Source organism: Argiope bruennichi, chromosome 9 (genome assembly GCF_947563725.1).
Source record: "Argiope bruennichi chromosome 9, qqArgBrue1.1, whole genome shotgun sequence".
Taxonomy (NCBI): domain Eukaryota; kingdom Metazoa; phylum Arthropoda; class Arachnida; order Araneae; family Araneidae; genus Argiope; species Argiope bruennichi.
The window spans coordinates 57,943,998-57,962,703 of record NC_079159.1 but is presented as its reverse complement, the minus strand read 5'-3'; the positions used below and the strand labels follow the sequence as shown (position 1 = coordinate 57,962,703).

Genomic DNA, 18,706 nt, shown 5'->3' with positions numbered 1-18,706 from the left:
AGCATACCAAAATCGATTATTTCAAAATTCACATTATGGTTGGGCTACGAGATTAAACATATAGTATAAGCATTTGGTAATAGACTGATGCTTTGATTTTTAATAAAAATTCTGAATTGAATCTGAATCATGTATTGAATATTTTAGGTGAATAACATTTTTTACCATCTATCAATAGCAGAAATATACTTTCGATCATATTTTATATATAAAAATACTTGCCTTCTGATTTGGAGTATCGAGCAGCGAATGAATAAAATATTCAAGAATTAATATCAAAGAAAAATATGGTAGTGTGCTTTTCCATCATCATTTTATAATATAATTCCTATGCAAATGGTGACTAGGATGTACAATTGTACCAATGATGTAAAGGGGATTATTTATCAAGTATTAACTATATTGAAAGAGAATGTGAGAGCATAAAGTTACGACTATGTTTCCTAATGTATAGTATATAGTATAGTAATGTATAGTGTATATCATCTGTTAGTATTATTGTTGATGAACTTTTTATCTTTCTGTTAATGAAATAAATCCTTTCCTTCAGCATAAATTTCTGTCGATCTTCAAAAAACCCTCGTGACTGAATATTCACTGTAAAATACGACTTTATGCCTATTCTTTACAAATAAATCGAAATTCAAAAGCAATTCATTCAGCATTTCAGGAAAAAATCGAAAATGTGTGTGAATCCGAAAACGTCTGGATGCTTTCAGACGGGGGCTTTCGTCGGGGGTCGTAGCCATGAGTTAGTTATTCTTTATTATTTTTATTTTCTTTTTGGCTCTTTTTTCCTCAATGTATGTGTGTAATGAACAAGAATTTCAGATCCATCTTCTCCCCCCACACACACATACTAATTTATGGAATAAAAAATATCTATTGTGTAAAAAAAAAAAAAAAATTACTTTTTTATTTCAGAACATTTATGGAACCCTAAAAGTTTATTTTTATCAAATCAACGCCATTATCTTGACACTTGCGAATTAACGTTCTTGTTTCTTGTTGAATTAATGAACTTGTCTCTTGTTAAATTAATATATTTGTTTGTGTGAAGAAGTTTGGAAAAAATGCATGAGATTGAGAATCGAATGTTAATAGAACATACACACACAAAAAAATATTTTAATAAATACGAATAGTTTTCTTAGATTCTTTTAGGAATAAATTAAAAGAACGTTGAACATTTAACATGTAAAAAGTGATTAAATTTGTAGTATTTATAGTATGATTAATTTATTGTTTGATTTTTCGTATTCGTAAATACTATAAATTTAGCTGTTAGAAGTAAAATAAAAGAATACTCATATAAGCGTAGAAACAGAATAATAGATTCATCGTAAAATCAAATAAATTTTCAAAAATAAAGTGTTTCTCATTTCAGTTTGGAGTTTCAAAAATAAATTTTTAATATGAGTCAAATTAATAGCAGCATCAATAATTGATAGAAAATAATAATAATAATGAAACGATGTTATATTAAGTCTATTTACATAAACAAAACTGCAGCATGAATATAAAATACAAAACTGCAGCGTGACAAAAGCACTTTTGTAAAAACTGATCACTTATTTTGTTTCAAATCGTAAAAAATATAAATTTTAATGGTGTAAAGAGAATTTCGCATTGTTTTTGTCTATAATACAGCTTACTCCCCCCACCTTTCCAATTCCAGTTCGAAATTATCATTTCGGTGTACTTTCTAGTATGAACATTCAAAACTGGTACTTTGCGTTCTATTTCAATTCTTTATTAAAAAATTATTTATTTCTCTTGGAAATAGCTGTGCACCTTTCATTTTTTCACGATAAAAAAGAAAAAAATTGTGAATATTTCAAACATTTACTATAACTTCAACGAAAATTTTCTATTTTCATAAATTCTTTGTTGTTTTCTTAGAACTTTTTTTTTTTTTTTTTTTTTGCATAAAAGCATTATTTTAGCTTTAGTTTAAGAATTTTTCAAAAAAATAATGTTTTATTGTAAGTTAATGAAATGATTGAATTTGAATTTAAAACAAAAAAGAAATAACCATAATATTGCCAGCTATCTGAGTTTTGCGAATTCATACATGGTCGTTTCTTAATGATCCTATTTCAAACAAAAATTTAATTTTCACAAAATATTTATTTAATATAATTATAAATACATTCATTATAAAATGAAATATTAAAAATCATTTTGGCATAGTTGCTTAGTATATAGTAAAATTTTAACAATTGTAAGAAGCGAGTTTTGATTTAATTATTTATGTCAGTGCTGTGATTTTTATAATATTCGGACAATTAAATGTCAGCATTATAGATATTGAAAAATGAAATTCACCTAAATGATAGAAACTCTAAAGATGCTTAAAGTATAGAAAAATTATGGACAAAAGATCGTTTTTATTCATACGTTAAAACATTTAGTGACTTTTAATGACTGCCTGCGAGATTTTTTAATTTTTACGCAACAATTCTTTCTTTCCTGTATTTAAATGAAATCAAACGAAGAATAATACTGCACAATGATATTTCCTGTATGTGCAAAGTAATTTTTAAAGTGCAAATTTTGAGGTCTGGTCAGGAACATCGATATGAACAGCATTAGTAATGGAAAGATGCTCGGAAATCCATATATTAGGAAATCAAATTATTATAAGCATTCAAATAATAATATAAAACAATTTGTTAAAGTTTAATAGAAGAAAAATTGTTAGATACAGACAAGTATTTCGAAGTTTAAAGTTTTTATGATTCACAATCGTGCGCATCTGACACCGATGCCATATGTGCAGTAAAATATTTTCAAACATACGTGATATTCAGGGCTATGCTAATGGCTGTTCTAATTTAGAATTCATATATCAGATTCAACTGAATTTTTTACATAATAGCAATGAGGGCTGCCGTAAGAAGGAAATCAGTATTATAAAAATCAAGTGAGCCTCTTCAATCTATTTTCAAAATTTGTGTGTAATCATTCATGTACAGGAACGAAAATATAAAGCTAAATAGTAACAAGAATCATCTCCACTAATTCCAAGTATTCTTGAAGGTGCGTGTTTAATCCACTGTGTATTGGTGTCAAACGTGTTTCATATCAAATGGTCCAGATTTATAACATGTTTTAAGAAATGTATTCTTTCTTGAGAATTACTTCTGCGTCTATCAGTTGTTGCATTGCTAAGTTTCGCTTCAATCTGTTTTATGTACAGTTTACTTTTACTATGTATTTATGTCTCTTCTGTTTCCTAGGTAATGTTTCTGAACTTGCTTTTATATTTGAATACAACTCACATCAATATTCTCAATCTCGTTTCAAAATTTGTGATTAGAATTTTATGAAATTCTCTAAGTAAATTACTATTTTTGAAGGAAGTAGGAGTATTGAGTTTTGATTCTCTTTCCTTTCCTTTTTTTCAAAATTCTATGAAAATGTAGCAAAAGACTCTAGTTGGAACCAAATTTTCCCTTTTGAAACAGTAATAGGAAAATTGCTCTATTATATATATATTTTTTAATATTTTGAATTATAATTCCAAAATTTTTTCTGAATCTTCAAAACTTATGTAAGCTTCTATGGCGTGGGTTTCCTGCAGTGTAATTCAACCCAAAATATTGAAATAACTCTATACAAATAATTTCTTCACTTCAAGAAACTCTTGATATGTGTTTGACATTATTATGAAAATTTACCCTGTTTATATCATTATCTATTAGTAAATAAATATTTTTCTACAATATCAGTATCTCGGATTGATAAAGGGTATAAAAAAGTTAAAGAATGTCATAGTAGTGATATAGAGGTTATACTAGTTTCCTAGTTGCATTATGTGGTTATCAATCTATGAGATGAAGGACAACTGCTTTTTCTGTTCTAATCATTCCAAATTATTGAAACAGCGTTAGTTAATAGAACACTAACATGTTAATATTCTCTGGTACTGATGTTTCTTAATGTTTTATCTGCTTTGTAATACATTTATTCATTCTTCTAGTTAAATTTCTTTATTTATCTGGAAGAAAATCTGTAATTCAGTTATCAAAAAGCTTAAATTTAATCACGCTGCATCGTCACAAATTTTTATTTACAAAGTTTTCATTAAATATAAAATATAGATTTTCCTTTTATCGGCTAGCGTTTAAAGTATTAGAACTGTTTGATACTTTACAAAATAATCATAGGGATTCCTATTACTAGTATTCGAATAAAAGCAGCTTAGATTATTAGTGTTTAAGCCCTTTAAAAATATTTTCATACCAACAAAGAGTCGTTATTGTTTGATTAAATCTATTAAAAATCAATGATAGAACCTCAATTAGAGTTTCTCTCAGAATTAGAATGCTTAAACAGTGAATTACAAATACTTCTAGATATAAGTAAAAAAATACTTGAATATTGTAGGTATGTCAAAATGAGCATTTAAATTTTGAAATGCTCCATTTTCAGCATTCAAATCCGTTCATCTTATTCTGACAGTATTTTGTGAATGATAACTTAATGAAAATTTTGTTTTCGGCTATATTTGAAAGAAAATGATCGAAGAATGTTAAGATTAATTAAGATTTCTCTTTTCTTTAACCCTTTAAAGGGCCATTTTTTTCCAGTCATATTATGTTAAAGTATTTTTAGGCTTGAAATTAGAATAAGAAAATGGATTCATTTAGCTTATTAAATAAATTTAATTTGATTAATTAATTAATTAGGCTAATTAACAATTAAGTAACAAATCAAGACACATCATTTTGTCTGAGATAAAGAACTGAAGCATCTAAGTTTCTGTCCTTCTAAAAAAATTTGTCAGAACTTATGCCAACCTACATAATTTCATACAAAGATTGATAAATTTGGTGGGGAGCATACTTCCCACGGCCTTAGAAAGGGTTAACAAGTACCTGATAGACTTTATATTCGATATAATTTAAAGAAAAGATCAAAATTAAAACTCAGTGGAGTGTAATTGCATATCAGTTTTTTTAATTCCATATAGTCGGGTATACTTTATAAAAAAATTAGCTTAAATATTTTTCTATTTATTTTTATTCATAAACTCATTTTATTTTAGTTTTACATAATTTTTCTTAATACAACTCAAGCTTTTCCGTTTTCTCGTTATTTACTGAACTGTCTGAATATGCAAAGAATGAAAGAACGTTTAAGCATGGAAAATTTTGTACAGCAATATCATCTTCAACTTTTTAACTGAAGATAAAGGTCATTAAAAAAATATTATGCTTCACACTACGAAAGAACTCATTTCTATGTTAAATAGCATCAAAAATATTTGTTTTTGAAATAAGTAAAGAATCACCAAAATCGATTTATTTTTTATACTTCATACCTCCCCTACCCCAAAGGGACTGCAATGTCCCTGTTTCTTTATTCTATGACTCTCCTATTATAAAAAAAAAGTCGTTATTTGTTTATCATATCTTAATAGCTTGCATATTTTCAAAAATGTTGCAGCAAATTGAAATAACGGCTGTTGGTTTATAAGATGTTATCTTTGTTTTGTCTTAATTTGGTTTTGAGACTGGAATAGTGATAGCATGCTTCCAATTCTTTGGAAGTAAAGAGAATTCAGTTGTTGTTTAAAGATATGAAGAATTTTATAAAGGGCTGTGTCATCATGCGTTTTGAATTGCTTATGTATACTTCGGGAATTTTTCAGTACCTGGTGTGGAATTTTTTATTTTCTTGTATAGCTTTTTTGAATTTTAAAATTCAAACTTATGATTATACTCCTAGTAACACATATACTGTACAAATTGTATGATATAAAACAATATTTGCAATATTGTATAATATTGTTCAAATTTGAATAATATTCTATAATATCATGCAATTGTGCAACAAGATAGGCTACATGGGACGTTCAAAAATTTTTTGATGTTTTGCAAATAAATTACTTTGATTTTTTTTAATTGCTATGTAGGAATTAATAAGAAAGATAATTTCGTTATCCTTATAGTTCAATAACTTTAGCCAAAAAATATTTGTTTGTTTGTTTACTGTGTCATTATTTGTATCAATTTAAATTATATCTTAAAGATCCTCGTCATTCTGCTATACGCTTCCCCATTTTTCTGAAGGCCGAGAATAACAATCTTAATAATCTGGGCAGGTAGAATAGTGATGGTGGATTCAAAATCGAGAAAATATTATTGCCGAAGTTTTGTTGTTGTTATCACTTCAATGACGGCAGTATAATTGTCTCAGGGTTTCCTCTGGCTGAGAAGCGAAGTTTGGCTTCTAGAATGAAAAAGTGATATATATATATATATATTCTTTTCCTAAATCACTCGGTAGAAACCCTAAAAATGACTAATCAAAGAGTTGTGAAATCTTTGTAAAATGAATACCAATATTATATATTTTGTTCAAGAAGTATGATTACTTATTTTAATTAAAATTTTTCTTAGAATCTTTCTTTAGACAAATTATTTCATTGTATACATCGTCTTTCAAAAGAATAACAAACTTTTTTTTTTTTTTTTTGAAAATTTGAAAACAATTGGAATTTTAATTAGAGCCAGCACGCATATTTCTTAAACAATATGAATAAGGATATTCATTTTAATTTCTCAGATATCTAAAAAAACTCACCAAGAACAAAATACAGATATCCCTGCAGCATCACAATAATGTACAATATTGGAAATACTGAGGAACATCGAATGAAATATTAAAAATATTGTTCAACTTTCAAAAGTACCGAAAGTTTTAAAAGCTTTAATATAATAAAATTCTGAAAGTAATATAGTAGTTTTGATCGAACAATTAATTTAATTCGATATTTTATTCAAGAAAATTAACTGGAGCAAATTTTCATTAAAAACCGGTTAATATATAATATTATTCAGTATCTTAAAAAATATTAAAAATTCTACTTTGGATAGCATTAAACAATATCGAGAAAAAAATGTATCGTAATTTCTGCGTTGACCAGTGCTATGATAACACTATTGTAAATTATGTTTTTAATAATGTGATAGAATATTTTATTATTGATTTTTATGTGTTTTATCTAAAGTGATCAGAAACTTCAGATAAATTTTTTTGATGTGTTGCTCTTTATTCTTTGTATTGTTAAAAAAAAACAACAGATTTTTAATGAAATATCCTAATTTGTGTTTCCTTTATTTCAAGTAAAATAAATTGTCAGAAAATAAAATAAAGAAAATTTTAAAAAGTAAAATAAAAGTAATTAATTGCGGACAAATAAAAAAAAAATCTTTCATTTTTGCTCTAAATAGAACAGGCTAAAATTATTATATTAAACAAGATATAAGGAACTTTAGTAAACCTTGCTATACCATGAACTTTATTTTATCATTTTCTTAACATTGAGATTTTAATTTTCATAAAAAAAAAGACATTAACCGCTTTCGGAGTAATGATGTTTTTTTATGCCTCATATATTTTAAAGCTATAACTTTTGAACCAAATTTACATTACAAATCTCAGTTGTAAGAGAAAACGTTTCCTCTTTGACTTCATATCACATTCTTAACTAGAAATCGAAAAAAGTAATAAAAAATAAACTAAGAGGACATTTTACATACTACATATAATTTTCTACATTAAAATTATATGTAGAAAATTACGGCTCTCCCTGGACCGCAAATCGAAAGATCCACAGTTCGGATCTCCCCGGCTGTAAAAATATAAGTAATATGACTAATTTATATTAGAAAATAAAAGAAGCTTATCTCTGCAGTATTGGACAAATTTTTCATAATTTGTAATTAAAATCAAGTATAAGAATATTTATAGCATTGAAAATTAATTTGGTGAATTCGAAAAAACTATTGTGCAAAATGTCGGAATCGAATAAACAAAAATCTTATATTTTACACTGTTCCAATACTGTGGAAGAATAGAGTACAATATTGTCCCACATTTTAGAAAATTCTGCATTTCTAGGATAACAACAACAACAACAAAACGAAATGAGGAAATTAGTTTAATAAAATTGACTCCAGGCCATCAACCCTCCCCCCTCTGCATCTCAATGCATTGTAGTGTAAGACATTTGATTAGATTTTATAGATCTTTTTGCTGGAGATGTGTTGGTGTCACTATTTTATGCGATTACTTTGCACATATTCTGTAAAATACATGCAAAAGATTATGAAGCATGTCTTCGGAAATAGCGGGTAGTTTTTCTAATCTTTCTGTCATTTGGAAAAATAATTCGAATTCAGCATTGCAGGTTGAAAGAGACTGTCTGGGTATATTTGTTATTTGAAAAACACTTCGGGAGCTTTGCATTTTTATTATAATTGCGGCATTTGATTCCTTGAATCTTTGATTCTTTAATGAACGGCGGGCAGGATCTTTTTTAATATCGTAGGATTCCTGTTCTGCCGATCTGGAAGGAAAAAAAAAAATCGTTTTACTGTTTTCGCTTTAATTCTCACAACCAAAGTGAAAAGTTAATTTATTTTAAGACAATGTCAAAATCTGTTTCAAGTTTTATTTAAAAAAATATTGGTGCCGATGCAGATCTAAAAATTATATAATAACTGGTATAAAAATATTGTTTCAATAATATTATAACTATGTTATTTATTTCATACTAATAAAAATGTTAAATCGCTTTTTCTTTTTGGCAACAACATACTTTTGGCAAAATGGAGTTTGTTGTTTGATAGTTTTCAACCGGTGTATTGTAAAATAGCATTAAATAGTAGGTTATTTTTGATTTTAAATCTATATTTTGCTGAAAGAATTTGCTCATATCATTCTAGTTATTTATTTTTATATTTAAATCAGGTAATTGCTCATATTTGATTGTCTGATCTTCTGTTCGCTTTCCTGTACTAGTTTTGAACCTCCAGTCACTTCGCAGAATCAACAATCTCTTACAAAGATCAATATGATTGAAGAATTTGCTGAAGATGTGACTAACAACCACTCTAAAAAGAGCGGAAAAATTGAACTGGGTGATGTGACACCGCATAACATTCGCCAGTTGAAAAGATTAAATCAAGTGGTATTCCCTGTTAGTTACAACGACAAGTTTTATAAAGACATTCTAGTCGCTGGGGAATTGGCAAAATTAGCCTATTATAATGATATCGTAGTTGGTGCTGTATGTTGCCGTGTTGATGCATTTGATAATTGCAGAAAATTGTATATTATGACATTAGGTTGTTTAGCACCTTACCGAAGGTTGGGAATAGGTACAAAAATGTTAGAGCATATATTAAATTATGTCAAAGAAGACGGCAAATTTGATAGCATATTTTTACATGTACAAGTCAATAATGATAGTGCTATCGAGTTTTATAAAAAATTTGGGTTTACTATTGTTGAAACTAAGTCACATTATTACAAACGCATAGAGCCTGCCGATGCACATGTTCTGGAAAAATTTCTAAAATAGTGCATGGCCTTGTTAAGATTTCTAGTTTGATTGTGTGTTTGAGAATGTTTAGAAAGAACGTTTTACAATGTTTGCATTAGTGTTATTAAAACTATTACTGTAACATGGGATTTGTTTATAATTTAATATTTGATGGAGTTTTCGGCTTGTTAAACGTTTTTAAAAACCTAGTTATATTCTGTTGCAAACAAGAACAAGATATTGAAAACAATGAACATTTTCTCTTGAAATAAGTGCTTCCGATTTCGGGAATAAAATGAATAGCCTTTAATTCCAGTTTTTATCTAGTTAAGATAGAACTTTTTTGCTCTTTCAATTTCCTTCAATTTTTAAAATCAAAATCATTAATTTTCTTTAAATTTGATAAAGGTATCTGATTTGAGTATCACATATACATGTATATATTATGAATATTGCTTTAAGATTTTTGTTTTTGAATTAAATTTTTAGAATTGTGAGGATTTTTATTTTGAAAAACAATAAAAATATTCTTTAGTATGTAATTTACTGGAAATGCTTTAATTCAATGTGAGAAAGCTCAAGGTCTAAATATTGAATTGGTAAAATTATTGATTAAATTTTAAAGACTTAAACATCAATAAATTATGTTAAATACTAAAAGAGTGTGTTTATAGTAGTGCAGAAATTTAACTCCAAAACCCAAAGAATTACAAAATCATTTGAGATTATTACAGTTTTAATTTTTTTCTAATATTATAATTAAAATTATTTTATAATTCGAAGGATTTACTAAATGTATAAAAAGTGGATAAGAATGTTGTAATATGTTTTTTCATGAAAATTGTCTTTTTTTTTTACATGCAAAGAAATTTATCTTGTAGTTTTACTTCGAAAACATGGAAAAATTCTTCATATTATGAAATTGCTTTAAAAACATTTCTTGCATGTGATTGGTTTTATTTAAAAACATTTTTTTCCTAAATATATTGCGAGATGAAAAATTTTAAATTCTAACTTTTCAGTAGATTTGCTTTGTATTGTTTCAGTCATATGAAATACATGAAATTAAGCTTATTAATTGATTTAAGTTATAATAGTGTTAAAGGTAAATTATTTGATGGATTTTAGTAATTTTTTTTTTTTTTGAAGTTTTATAATTTTTTTACATGCAGGATGTAAGTATTTGACTTGTTGAATGGTGTTTCACATGAATGAATAATGTAATAATGCTATTAACAGTGAACAAATTTTATTTAAAATATTTGAAAAAACTTATTTAGAATATTACGCATATGCTATATGCTTATATTTTTTATGTGATAATTAATGTATAATGCCATATAAAACTGGCATCTAATTATCAAACTTATATAGACGTCTTTGAAAATACTATTGCTTATTATTTGTATTTTGAAATATTAAATGATCACATAAAAGCATTTTTCTAACTTTAGATGCATTGGAATATTTTTTATTATACTGAATAAACTGTTAAACTGTAGTCAATGATATTTATTATGTTTTCGATTGAATGCATTTCAGATTTGCTCAAGATAAGTCAATGCAATATATTTGACAGAAGTAATCAGATTTAATGTAGAAAGTGTAATCAAAATTTAAAGGTAATAATTATTCTTAAAATCTTTTTTTTTTTTATAATCTAATAATATCATATTTGTTTGTTACATTTTTGTGTTCAAATAGATAAATGTTCAATAGAAAATAAAACGATCATTTAAAATTTTTACTTAGTTTATTAAGAATATAATAGATCTTCTCAAGTAACATAAAATGTAATTCTCTTTGTGCTTGGGTTTATTTAAAAAAAACAACATAAATATAGAACAGCAAAATTTTGTGTGTGTGCCTGGAACAAAATATTTTCTCGTTTGTATGAGGAGTTTGGTTCAACATCTTGTACTTTACAAAATAAAAGTGCTGGATGAGTGCTAGCTGCCGATGCTATCAAAGTTTAACAAAATTGAAATAACTATAATATTGCATTCTCTTGATAAGAATTAAAAATAGTGAAATATATTTTTTGCACTCTCTTTGCTATAGATAATATTAAAATTTGATAAGTTTTCTCATTTTTTAAACCATATAAGATTTTATTTCACACTTAAGTGCACTTAAAAAACACCTATATATTGTTTAAAAAATTATGTTTTTGTGTCCTGTTTTCATACATATGGATCTTTATCACCTCATTGAGTCATAATGAAGCATTGAATCTGGAGTGTTTTGTTTCCCCTTTGCTATAATTTTTTCCTCCTTTTAAAATCTCTGATTGCTCTAATTTTATAAATAAGCATTTACATTGATAATTCTTTACAATCTTTGTAACCTGTTCATTCTTTTTTAGGTAATTACATTAGTTAAGAATTAAAATTGTCTGTATTTTTTTCCTTGTTTATATTAGGAGTGTCATACAAATTGACAGTTTGTTCTAGTTTAGTGATATTTTAGACTTGCATTTGAATCTGTTATTTGGTTATTTCATGCTTCAACTGTGTTCATCATGCCTTGTAGAAAACATATGGATTAATATGTTATGCCTGAAAACTTATGTGAGAAAATTTTAGGATTATTGATTGTATGTTGCAAGTTTTTAACAACGAAACTTATATTGTTATTGTAAGGAAACCATTTCCATGTTCTGTAATTGCAAACTTTGTAAATTTGAAGAAAATTCTCTCATAAAGTTTTAATAAAGATTCTTGAAAACCTGTTTTTGTTTCTTTGAATTATTTCTTACACTAACACACTAAAATTTTTTTCTTCTGATAATTAAAATTGATGGAAACTCTTAGCAAATTAAACATGCAGCATAATTGTTTTAAATTTTTTATTTATAATATTTGACAATAGAAAAATACTTAGTAATTTCTGGCTTAATAAACTTCAAGATCTGATTTTTAAATATTTATTAAATATGATAATTTTAGTTAAAACTAAATAAACAGTTAAGATAAGTTCCTTTTCTTTTTTTCAAAATACTTATCTTAATATTAAAAGAAAGAAAAATTATTTGGTGTATTGTCATATTACTTTAAAGTAAATATTTTATGTGAGGATTGTTTTTTCTGTAATCTTTCTTCTAATCTTTCTGTTCTGCATTTCTTAAATAAATTCTCTTATTTATATTTGGATATTTGTTTCTAATTTTATCATCTACTGCTGTGGAATTAAGAGAAATAAATATTTTTGTACAACAATATGTGCTCCGTTTCTAATTCGATTTTTTTTCTTCAACTTTCTGATCATAGAATTTTTATTTACTTAACAATAAGTATTATATTATGAATTAATACTAACTCTCATTTAATAATTTAATCCAAACAGAGTTTCCATCCTTTAGATTTTTTTTTTATATATATAACAGGAAAATTAAGCTCACATTTTATGAGAGGAATTTCTTTTAATATATACACTTTTAAATTAAGATTTAATGGAAATCGCAGAAAAGTTGGTTTTATTTCTGTGTAGAAAAGTTTACTTAATATTGAAATCAAATTATTTTACTCTCAGTAACTTATACAATTTTTATTTTACTATTAACATAGGTGGCAAGCATATACATGGATTTTAGAAAATTGAGTTTCTAGCAGTTCCAGCATAATTAATAAAAAAAATTTCAAAATGGGGACAATGATTATGGAAATATTTTATAATTAAGGTATGAATAATTTTTTAGTAAAACTATGAAATTTTTGAAAAAAAAAAAAATGTTCTCTTTAGGAGAATTGTTGTATTCATTGATAATTTTTGAATAAGAATTAAAATATTTTCATTTATAAATTTTACTTTTAAGCCAATTTATTATTATTTTTATTTTTACTAATCTTAAGTTAAATGTTTTGAGATTAAAAATGAAAATGAACTCGCCCATCTTTTCTGTTTTAAGATTAATTTAGAAAGCATAATAAAATCAAAAAATTCATTACAAATTAGAATTTTTTTTTTCATATCAGGCAAGTATATATATATATATATATATTTGAAAACTTCTGTAAAGTAAATAAATTTTTATTTTGAACTAAGAAAGTTAAATTTTTCCATTTAAGACATATATAATGACTTGATGACAGATTTACATTTAGACAATTTAAAGAATAAACAATTGGTCAGTATTAATATCAGTACTACTCTATGGTTAGTATTATGGGATATTTTAAACTTATTCTAAATTTGAATTAGAAAAAAATTCATTGAAAAATTGGTTATATCAGAATGTATGCATATTAGAAGAAATACCTTCTTAAATCACTAAAACTTAAGAATAATTATATTTATGTTAATTATGAATAACTTCAGTGCAAGGAGTTCAGAGCTAAATTAATTTCAACTTTTTTTAGTGATAATTACTAACTTTCAACATATTGAATATGATATTTAATTCCAACACAATTTCTTTTCATTTGCCTCCAATTTAAGGCAACTAATAAAAATGCTCTTTTGATATGGAAAAATTCAGAAGGAAAAATCATTTTCCTTTTAAACACTGGATGTCACATGGAAATCACTGTCTTCAGCACAATTTCTGCACTGACTTTCATTTCTGTTCATGAATGGTTTCCACTTTGTTCATTCTTTTTAATTAGTAAGATTTCCAGGGACGCTAAATTCAAAATAAATATGACAGAAAAGCTTCACTTGATGAAAAATTAAAATTGTTTTTATTACTGTTAAACTGAAATGACACTTTTTAAAAATTTGAACAGATATGACAATAAAGCTTTAATTAATGAGAAATTGAAATTATTATTATTATGGTGAAACTGGAATGAAATCCTTGTAAAAATTTAAATGATTTCTTAAATAATTTTTACTTACAAATGTTGAATAATCTGAAAAAAGTCATTTCTATTATTTTAATATTGTTCAGTATGACCAGTGATAAGTGAGGAAAAATAGTGCTCCAGGGTACAATATGATTTTCATCAATCCTTGTTATTATTTGTGACTTATAAATGTCAGTGGCTCTTGAAGCATGGCTCTGTTTTTTTTTTGTTTTTTTTTTCTGCTTGCTACTTTATCATATTTGAAATGCAAAAGTAATATAAAAGGTTTCTTAAACTAGCACCCAAAGCATCTATATTCTTCCTCTTCCCTTGCCATCTTCTAGTTTCATCACTGTATCCTAACATCAAATGAAACTTAGACAACTTCAAAGTTCTTAAAGAGCATGAATGATTGCATTCATATTTAAAGACCATATAGTACACCTATAATTAACTGTTTTGCTCGAGTGCCATATATGTATCAGTTTATCGAATTCTGATAATCGTAAGCAAAAAATAAACCATTCATATCGATTATAATTCAATATTAAAATTACTTCAAATAAGTCAAGTATTTAATGGATTTCCATTTGAATCAAAATAAGAAAATATTCCCGAAATAGAAGGTGTCATCTTATTAGATAGTAAAGAAAATAAAACAGTTAAGCGGTTAAATATAATATTATTTTGTTCCCATTCACTATTACCAAGCTCTTAATTTCTGAGGTCTATTTGTCAAAATGGGTATTAGAATAATCTTTCATCTTGACTAGGCATATGATTATATAAGGCTATGTTGTAAATCCATAATAGGTAATTTTTAAGATTGAGTTTTCCAGGTTTGAAGATCGTTTCTACTATAGACTAGCTGCTTATGTGAGATAGCACACTTTAAATATGACTTTGAAAATCAAACATCCTCAGATTAGTGTGGTGTGGAAATTTGTAAAAAGTTTTGAATCATCATCATTGAGATTAATTACATAACAAAGTCATTCCTAAAATATTACTCATGTTACTTTAAAATAGATTGACATTTTAAGTGACTAAAACTGTGATTTCATCAAAACTTGAATTCAGCAATTCAGTATGTAATAGATAAGATATATTTTTTGATACACAGTGAATCAAGATTATATAGTTGTTTTTGTGAGGTTTTCTTTATAAAAATTTCCTATTGTCAAATTAATATCGTCTTAGGCACTTTTTTTTTGGTAGAAGCAAAAGAAGGATAGATTTTACTTTTAAACAATTCTTTGAATATATTAATTAATAATATTTGATTATTTTAATTTCCTTTTATTTTTTTTAATATAAATCTAACCCTACATGGTATTTTTATTGTGCAGTCAATGTTATGGAAAGTTTTGTAGAGTCAGAAAACAAGGAAAAAAATTGGAATATATATATATATGTAATGATATTTTAAACTTTTAATTTCAATTTAATTAATTTCCAAGCTTTTATCTTAATTTAGCCCATAGTAACTTTATTCTAAAATATTCTCTTATTTCGTGATCCAATTCCACTGTCGCTACTTAATTAATTCAAGAGAAGCTTTGTTAAGCTGCCAAATCAGCTAAAACTAACTTTCCCACACTCCGCATGAAGAGACAAAATACCGCTGATGAGACAAATTCTTTTTTAAAATCTCCCTGTGTTTCCCCTGCCTTCTCCACGCGTGTAACGAAAATCCCTATCGAAATCTCATAATACATTAGCACTGTAAAGAAATATTTTCCCTATCAAAATCATAGCTTATATAAGACCAGGGATAAAATGTCCAAGAGCTTTTTCCTCATTCCTTTTCTGTGTCGTTCTGTGTGCTCATCGCTTATACATATGCCTTCTTAAAAATGAAATAAAATGACGTCACGAAATTAAAAGTATCTTCACTGTCTTCAAACTGCATCATGCTTCACATAAAATAATGTTACATATATATATATAACTTAAATCTTAGAATGAATTATTTAAAAATTTGCCAACTTCAAGTAAAATAATATGTAAATTATTTTATTAATGTTACTAATTTTTGAATATGCTAATAAATAACATTAAATTAAATTGAATTTTTGTTATAATATATTAACAGATATGTTTACAACACAATTTGTCGCATTTACATTTAATTTAAATTAATTATTTGGGGTGGGGTGGAGCTCCTAATGAATAATTAAATATTTAATATAAAAGTAAGAAGAAAAATATTAAAATAATAATTAATGTGCAATTTATTTATGCAATTTCAGTTTCTAATGAAATTAATAATTAAATAAAAAAATATTAATCTGCATGCATTCAACAGCATCTTCAGTGAAAAATAAATTAATATCCACTTTCAGTGATCTGCCATCTATTTTATTTATAGAAATAAATGTTGAATTATTGATTGTCCATAAAATACATACAATAATTTTATTACTTAGAATTTATCAACTATTATAATATATTTGATCATAATAAGGTTTAGGATTATTTGAAAAAATACCATAATATATACAGTTTTTTAAAATGGAAATATAACATTATTAAAAAGAGAAAGTAGAAGTTGTTACTGATACATATTAGAAACTTTTAATCAATATAAAATTTTTCTTGAATCATTCCTGCTACTTCTTAATATAATTATCAAGATTATTATTACTTGTTCAATGTTACCAAAACAATGAAGTTCCTTTCTCTGAATTCACTTTTTAATAATTTTTTTTGTAATCACTACTTTAAACTGCACAAGCATTATGTAGAATATGAAAGAGAATGCAATTCCTTGATTCGTGTGCTTATGCTATCTTTCAGCATGCATCTTTTTGTACTAGCAAATTTTTTGTTAATTGTTGCTTACACAATGAAATAAGTCTAAACCAATAGCATTTTCTCCTCTAATTCTATTTCCTTTGAATCAAATCATATTATTTTTAATCTGTTTATCAATTCCAATTAAATTATTTTTCATTCCTATCTATTAATAGCTAAAATGATCGAAATCAATATGAAATTTAATTTAGTATTATTATTAATTCTAATTTGAATATTTTAATTTAAGGTTTGTGCAGAAAAAAAGGGGCAAAAATGGCTACAAACATTTATTCTTTTTATAAACAAATGCATCCACCAACAACAGTGGAGCATTGTTTATATTGCTATTTCTACAATTCTTGGGAACAAAATTTACTTGTTGCTGGAGCAACTGTATTGCGCATATATCGACTAACTCCTGAATCTGAAGTAAGAGTTTACATTTCATTGAGCTTATTGTATATATATATAATTATCATTTTACTGTTTTAATATATTATCTTTAAATATTTTTTATCTATAAAAATTAATTTTGCCTAATTAGGAATATAAAAAGTTATTTCTATGTAAAACTGTGTATAAAAAAAGCATTCTGTTTCATTTGGGCTGATATTTTAGTTGTAAATTTACTTTTTTGTATTCTCAAGAATAGTTTGGTTGATATCTGGCTAATTTTATGAATAAAGTTAAATTTTGTTTATGCAGATTTATTTATTATTTAAACTTTAGTTTGAAATCACTTCATATCAAATTTGAATTATTTTAAAAATGTAATCATTTTATATAAAATTTATTCATTTTATATAAAAACTATATACTATAAAATTAATTTCTCTTTGAACAAGCAATATTTATATGCATAGCAGCTGGTGTTTTTGATTTCATTCTTGATTGAAATAGATTTAAATATAAACCTACATTTTATTGTCAGTTAGATAAGTTCAATTAGCAGGGATTTTGCTGCCTTTGATTAAATCTTAAAAAGAATTGTATATTAATTAAATATAACTTCTAATATATAAAAATAGAATTTTTTAAAAAAAGAGCAAAGCATTTTTTTTTTCATGTTTATGTAATAGATAGAATAAAATAAACGAATGAGAAATTTGTTTAATGAAAGCATTAGTAAGTGATATAACTACTAGAGTTTAAAAAGGTAAAAGATTTCACTTCAGGTTTTAGATTATTATGAATTTAATTATTCATTAAAAAATTAAGTTATTATTAGAATTAAAAACAAGTCTCTACTTTGTCCCAAATGTTTTCTAGGCAAACATTGTAAAAGCTGCTATTTGAAATTCTTATAGAATTTCATTTCTTGATCATGTTTTTGTGAATTTCACCAAACTTCTGTCCAAAATATTATTTTGTCAACAGACAATTATTATATGAGTCATGTTTATTTCTTAGCAAACTTTAAGTCAAGAAATGATAATGATCTTTCACATCTTTACTGACAAATCTTACAATGAATGATACAACATAATGGCATTATTCTTATGCATAATATAAGCTTATGCATATAATAATAGAATTTCATATATTTTATGTGAAGATTGCAATATCAATTCATTCTCATAAATTTTGAAGAATGCAAAATCATTTGTTTTGTTTTAAACGAAAGTTATTATTGTTAAAGGCAGTAAATTTTTTATTGATGAATGCAACTTAATTTTCTTTTTTAATATCTTAGAATGGAAGTCAGAGATCATGTTATAGTTAAAGTAAACCAAATTTACTTACTACTTTGTGATTCACTTTGAAATATTTTGAAGTCTATTGT

General features: G+C 25.5%; 2 protein-coding genes across 3 annotated transcripts in view; both read left to right on the top strand.

The window, feature by feature from the left end:
• The first annotated feature begins 8,604 nt into the window (after positions 1–8,604).
• LOC129984428 (cleavage and polyadenylation specificity factor subunit 1-like) overlaps positions 8,605–18,706 on the top strand; it is a 49,483-nt gene continuing 39,381 nt past the window's right edge. Inside the window, exons 1-4 of one of the 2 annotated variants that reach the window (XM_056094307.1) lie at positions 8,605–8,680; positions 10,883–10,962; positions 12,907–13,019; positions 17,171–17,352. In XM_056094307.1, coding sequence (XP_055950282.1) covers positions 17,197–17,352 — 156 coding nt within the window. In that variant the 5' untranslated portion in view covers positions 8,605–8,680; positions 10,883–10,962; positions 12,907–13,019; positions 17,171–17,196. The remainder of the gene's footprint in view (positions 8,681–10,882; positions 10,963–12,906; positions 13,020–17,170; positions 17,353–18,706) is intronic. The other variant, XM_056094308.1, reaches the window with a different exon arrangement.
• Positions 8,617–10,876, top strand: LOC129984431 (N-alpha-acetyltransferase 50-like). The gene has a single exon (XM_056094310.1). It carries the CDS (start codon positions 8,870–8,872, stop codon positions 9,377–9,379), a length of 510 nt encoding a protein of 169 aa, XP_055950285.1. The 5' UTR covers positions 8,617–8,869; the 3' UTR covers positions 9,380–10,876.